Source organism: Anopheles nili, chromosome 3, assembly GCF_943737925.1.
Source record: "Anopheles nili chromosome 3, idAnoNiliSN_F5_01, whole genome shotgun sequence".
Lineage (NCBI taxonomy): Eukaryota > Metazoa > Arthropoda > Insecta > Diptera > Culicidae > Anopheles > Anopheles nili.
Genome location: NC_071292.1, coordinates 54,379,158 through 54,385,157, shown reverse-complemented (window position 1 = coordinate 54,385,157; position 6,000 = coordinate 54,379,158). Strand labels below are relative to the sequence as shown.

At 44.7% G+C, this 6,000-nt stretch overlaps 1 protein-coding gene across 1 annotated transcript in view; it reads left to right on the top strand.

Annotated features, from left to right (window-relative positions):
• The window catches only part of LOC128724625 (protein still life, isoform SIF type 1), a 71,687-nt gene that overhangs the window by 3,181 nt on the left and 62,506 nt on the right, over positions 1–6,000 (top strand). The window contains exons 10-13 of the mRNA XM_053818348.1: positions 52–268; positions 1,727–1,907; positions 2,000–2,254; positions 2,344–2,473. Of these exons, the coding sequence (XP_053674323.1) occupies positions 52–268; positions 1,727–1,907; positions 2,000–2,254; positions 2,344–2,473 (783 nt within the window). The remainder of the gene's footprint in view (positions 1–51; positions 269–1,726; positions 1,908–1,999; positions 2,255–2,343; positions 2,474–6,000) is intronic.

Sequence of the window (6,000 nt, the reverse complement as noted above, 5' to 3'; positions counted from 1 at the left end):
CGAGCTCAGGTGTCACTAACCGGTGTCTATGCTTCCGCGTATCAATTTCAGAATCCTCCGAACGTGACGCCTACACCGGGATCACCAACGTCACGGCTGCTGCTGGAGTACGAAATGCATCTGCGAAACACGCTGGCTAAGGGCATGGATGCTGAGTCGTACAGCTTGCACACGTTCGAGGCGCTGCTTTCGCAGAGCATGGAGAATTTGGAATTGGCTGAGAGCCTGCCAGGATCCAACCAACGTAGCCCGTACCCGATCCGTAGAAGTGAGTATCCGATTGACAGGATGAAAGCGGTGAAAGTGTGTGTTTTCAGATGATTAGAAATGCCCCTAGCAAAGCTGGAAACAGGGTTTTAGTTGACGTCAAGAGTAACGAGTGGGAAAATAAGGCACAAATATTTGCTTCTGTTTGAAGGACATTTTCCATTGTACTGGAAGTTCATCTGTTTGCTTCATTATTGATTTGGCTATTCTTAAGGTCTCAAAGGTAGGCGATTGATCCAACGAAACAGGACATTCAAACAACCCGAACGTTTGATGTTTGATCTCTGAACGTTAGTCTATTTGAGCACTGATTTCCCGGAAGTTTTCAAGTCAAACAAACCACCGAGGCGCTGTTGTGATCCTACGAAAAAGATCGGGTGAAATGTCTCGGTATTGCCTTCATAAAACTCACGAAACCCCTTCGGGAGTAAGAAACCAACTAATAACGATAAAATGGGACACGATAATTTCGGGGAATTAAAAACGGCTGCATCGAAATGTGCTGCCCTTTTAAAGGCTTAAATCTGCTGCCACATTGATCGATAAGCAATTTTCTCGACGCGAACTTTGAAGACGTTGTTTATCCTCCGTCCATCGTTCCACATCCCAGTCTTCCTCGTTTACCCACACTTTTTCCCCATATCCTGCCACGTGACGATAAAGCACGCTGCCGAATGCCACAAGTGAGTGAGGCAAAAAGGGCACCATCGGTGGTGGATGGCGCATTACGGCGTTCGCTAAAGTGATTAAAAATGAACCGGCGAGCCACCTGCAGCCCAAGGGGTTAACGTTACCCGGAGTTGCCGAAGTTATTTTAGGCGAGCTGAACAAGATTGGAAAGAAAAAGAAAACAGAATCCCGGGGGTCGCTTTGTTTACGCAGCACCCACGAAACAGCGCCCAAACGTGTGAGACTCGAGCGTTTAATGACGAACCATCAAAAGGATTAACGATCCTTTCGCAGGGATCGTACCGGCCGGTGAGCGGTAGACTAGCGCGACACAATCTAATAACGTCGGCAACGAACACGTGCACACAAACTCTCACACACTCGGGACGACAGGAAAGGGTCTGATTTTGTCCTGGCCCACCTGTGCTCGTGTGCCGATGACGGTAAATGGAGTTGAAAATTTTGAATAATTGATTAAATTGAATTTGGGCTCGCTGTTCGAGAGCTGGCACCGTAGCCCGGGGGTTGGTTTGACGTATTCGGTGTACCGCTGATGATGGCGACTGATGATGGGTTTTGCCCTACCAAGAATGAGATGATTTATCGGGTCTTTTATGCCGGGACCGACGGCAGGATGTATCGGTTCCTGGAAGCGTCCGTCTTCGCACGAAAACCCCCTGAGAGCGTTAGGAATGGGAAATTAATTCGTCGAAGCCTTGAGCTGGTAGTCCAAAGACGCGATTTAACTTTCCGGTATCCTTTTATCGCTTCACATTTCTCCACCCTGCAGGTAGCGCCAAATCTTCGACCTTACCGTTGCCACACCGCCTGGGAGGAAACGAACGCCCGGTGACGGTACGCGAACGTGATCGAGACCGCGACGGTTACTACAGCGACCGGAACGAGTTGATACGCGAACGGGAGCGTGACCGCGACCGAGACCGGGGCTACCTGAGCGACCACAACTCGAAGTAAGCAACGCCTTCTGGAACAGCGCGTCGGGGATGCTATATGAAAGAGTGTTTTCTTTTCGTTTTCCTTCCAAACCACATCCCTTTAGCAGCTACTCCACGACGACTCGCTGTGCGTCCTGCATCGGTGAATCGGCCCGAGCCCAGTGGTTCCGGCACTCGGACGGGTGGCGTTCCGGTAGCTCGACATTTGGGTCCGGTTCCGGACCGGGGCTGGTTTCGTCCCAAAGTACGGCCGGTGGTGGACACAAACGCTCACCGTGGGATTCATTGCCATCGCTTCGGCAGGACTCGAGCCTCAACGATTCCGGCTACAAGAGCAACCGGGCGGATTCGTTCGAGCAAAGGTAAGATTCAAAGCTACTCTCTTAAAGCCTGCAAGAGCTGCCATAATCGATACATTTCGTTGGCATTTTTGTTGCGTTCCCTTCAATAGGGGAGTGTTCGATCGGCAGGATAGCTTGCGCTCGGACTACATGAGCGATCGAGAACCACGCTATGGAATTGTGCAGCAGGCCTCCATCGACAGCACGGATTCGCGCTTGTGCTACTTGACATCTTCCGAGGTAGGTGCATATTGTCCTTTTGCGAAGCCTTTACGATTTCCTATCGATCCGAAAATGACTAGCAAGATGGCTAGCAAATCGCCAACTTTTCCATTTTCCATACACCTAAATATATGTATCTCATTAAGCGCTGTATTCTAAGGATACACGTGCACGTGTAGATGAGCTTTGAAAAGAGCATTCACAAATTTCGCTACGGCTACGTTCAGCCGCCTGATCGATCGCCTTTAGCGTTGAATCAAGTTTACATTCATCCCCGTGCACTCGATATCGAAGCCCGTAATCGTGTCGCAAAATTGCTACGACACTGTGACACCATCCGACAAGCAAACTATTGCCCGAGCACACCACACACGGCTTGTCCCAGGGCACGTCGCACTCGATTCCACCGATAAAAGCGACGCGATGTGGCTTTACATTCAGAAAGTTACACTCGCGAACGCGCCGAAAGCGAGGAATTTGTTGCAGCTTTTCCCGTGCGATGGCTGCATGATTGGCTCCGGTGCGCCGAGGACCCGTCCAGAAGAATCCCCACAACATTCCAGTGCCAGGCGAAATACCACTCGATACGCGCAATGGCGCACCCGAACTGCCCACCCTCCCAAGGGTACGTGCACGTGCCGGGTTGGTCTCGCGGGAAAAGCGCAACGGCTTAGCGACTGAATAGCTGTTCGTTAAACTATTTTGCAACAAGCATGTCACCGGGCAGTCGGCCGGCTTCGATCGTCGCTGATTGCTCCGATGATTTATCGCAAGTGGGGACGGCATGCAAGGTGCGAGACGAGTGTGTGTGTGTGTGTGTGCGGGTGTCCTGGGGTGTAAGAAGCGGATTTCCCGGAATGTGGTCCGTGTGCGGTGCGATAAATCCTGCACACCCCTTTTTGGGAAGCCCCAGGACGCTCTTCTCAATCGTTGGCCAAACCGCTCGTTGCCAGTGGAAGCGGATAGTGATGGTGAGCTTATCAAAGGGCTGCCATCGAATGGGGAAGGTGGACCGATTTGCTATTAATAATCCGCTCGGTGGGATTAGAGCCGTATTCAACCACGAACAACATTAGCGAGTTTGACTTTCACAGAATCACAGCAACAATGGCAATTAATCCGGTAGCGTAGGTATGTGACAGCGTTCTTCAAAGCACAACCAACGGTCGCGCCCAGCCTGCTGATGAACCTGGTTCAAACTATACCGGGTTGCTACGGTAACGGTAATTGAATTTATGCTCCATCCGCGCGACATGTGGCAGCGCATTTTCCGCCCGCAAAGACTCGCCGCACCCAGGGGGTGTTTATTAAAAACTATGCCGGTTCATTACGCGACGCATATTGATGTAATTTGGCACCGGGTGCACGATTGAGCGATTGTTTCGTTGTGCATATATTCATGTCGAACATAGTTTCACAAACTTCACCCAGAGCGCAGCATACAGGGTATATACTCGGTGTTTCGCAACTTTATCCTGAAAAGGGGTTGCACCAGCCCAGGCCCAGGGTTCCCAGCGCAGGGACCTCGGCTCCGGGTGGTGCGAGTTGTAAAGAGTAATCTAATTACAATAATTTCCATGAAATGTAACATAATTAATGAGCGAAAAAACTTTCTCCTTCCCTTGCACGTTGGGCAACTGCCGGGATAAAAGTCCAAAAAAAAATTTTAGATTTTTGAAAAATTGTAATTCTTTTCTTAAAATAGAGGGTTAAACTTAGTTAACACCAAAATATTATGGGTCTAAGTCCTTTATTCTTGGAGTAACAGCCTGTCAAAGTCAAAAATGTGAGAAAAAAATTGAAAATTTTCAAATTTTTTATGCTGTCTTTAATAATTTTTTTCTCTTAAACTAAGCTACCTAAGCTAAAAAATTTTACCATTTCAGAAAGCTTATTTTATTGTTATTGTTATAAAATTAAATGTTTTCAATGTTTTTGAGATTTAAATAATAAAAAAACTGTGAAAGTATGAAAAAACCCATGTAAAATCATGATTTTTTTTATAAAAGACGATTTTTTTTATAAAGCTTCAAAAGTCTTCAAGCTAAAACATTATACAGGTTGTAGTAGAACAGCTTATCTTTCATTTCAATACAAAATCTGCTGCCACTATGTGCCACAGCACAAAATAATCAATTTTTTCTGAGCCTGTATCGTGGTTCAACGACCAAAATCACCCGTTTTTGAGGTTATGGTGTGACATAAGGAATGAATCTTCTGACGGTAATTTAAGCAAAATTACTTTGAATATGGACCTTTTTGACAAAGTTTATTGAAAAACAACACTAGTAAGATCACATAAGAGTGTGTTTTGATAGATCAAGTAGGGATTTTATGCACCATGAAGATTTTCCACCGCCGATTTTCACCAATTTTTCCATCAAATCTTTTGTCAAAGCACCAACTTTTTTAATTTAACTGTAATCGTGTTTGAAATAGAGGTAAAAGAAAGAATTTTGCAAACAGACCAGTAAATTGAGGCATATTTACCTACTTTTCTTTAAACGAAAGTTTAATTGAATGAAACCAGCATATGTTAAATATGTAAATGTAAAATAGTTATTTTTTCATTTTGACTTATATTATGAGTTGTGGGTTTGTATAACAAATACTCTTTCTATGAAAAATTCTTGATTTTTTGTTGCAACGCCCAACGATCATGAGAAATGTTTTTATTATATAGGCCCTTATTTGAGTTCATTTTCACGTGATAAGCATTTGAAAGCAAAGAAACAAACTATACATCTTTGTAATATCAGAGTCATTTTTGTATGTAATATAACATTAGCAATAGTTATAGCCCCGGACAATAAGCTGAATCGGAGATAAATATCTTGTCAAACAAGTTATATTTTCAAATGGATCGAATACAATAGTAAGTTGTAACGATTTTTAATCATTTCTAGGAAATTGCAGCATAAGTTTTGAAACATATTATAATATTATCAGACACTTATAGAGATGCAATGGCATAATCGCACCTAGATTCTTATTCGTATCGCAAGCTGATGTTATTTTCAGTTTATCTGTTTGAATTTTTTTCAAATGACATGTAACGCTATTTTTTTCTTGCTACTATACTATTTAAATTATTTTGTGACTATGCATTCATCAAAAATGATAATATTTACCCGATCAGTTCGTTTGAATATAACGAAACGTTCAGCAATTGCATACATACAGGCGTTATAATACATGAAAAAACTTTTTTAAGGATTTTTAATATGAAAAAGGGCATGAATTGCCAAAAACTGATCATATACCGTTTTCAGTAATACCAAATTGTACGTTTCAATCAAATTTTCTAGTCAATAAAGCCGCTAGACTTTTATCCCGGTATTTGTATGGGAGTGCCCACTGTGCCTTGTGCGGTCGAACCGGTTGGCTACCGGTTGGCGGCAGGTGCGCTGGGATCGGAAGTTTTGCTGCAGAAAGTTAATGCCGCAATGTGTCGAACGGTTCAGGCGATTCCGACTCAGTGGCCGATCGTGGGACGTGTCGGATAGAGTGCAGACTTGGACGGGGCTGGGCCAATTTGAGTTAAG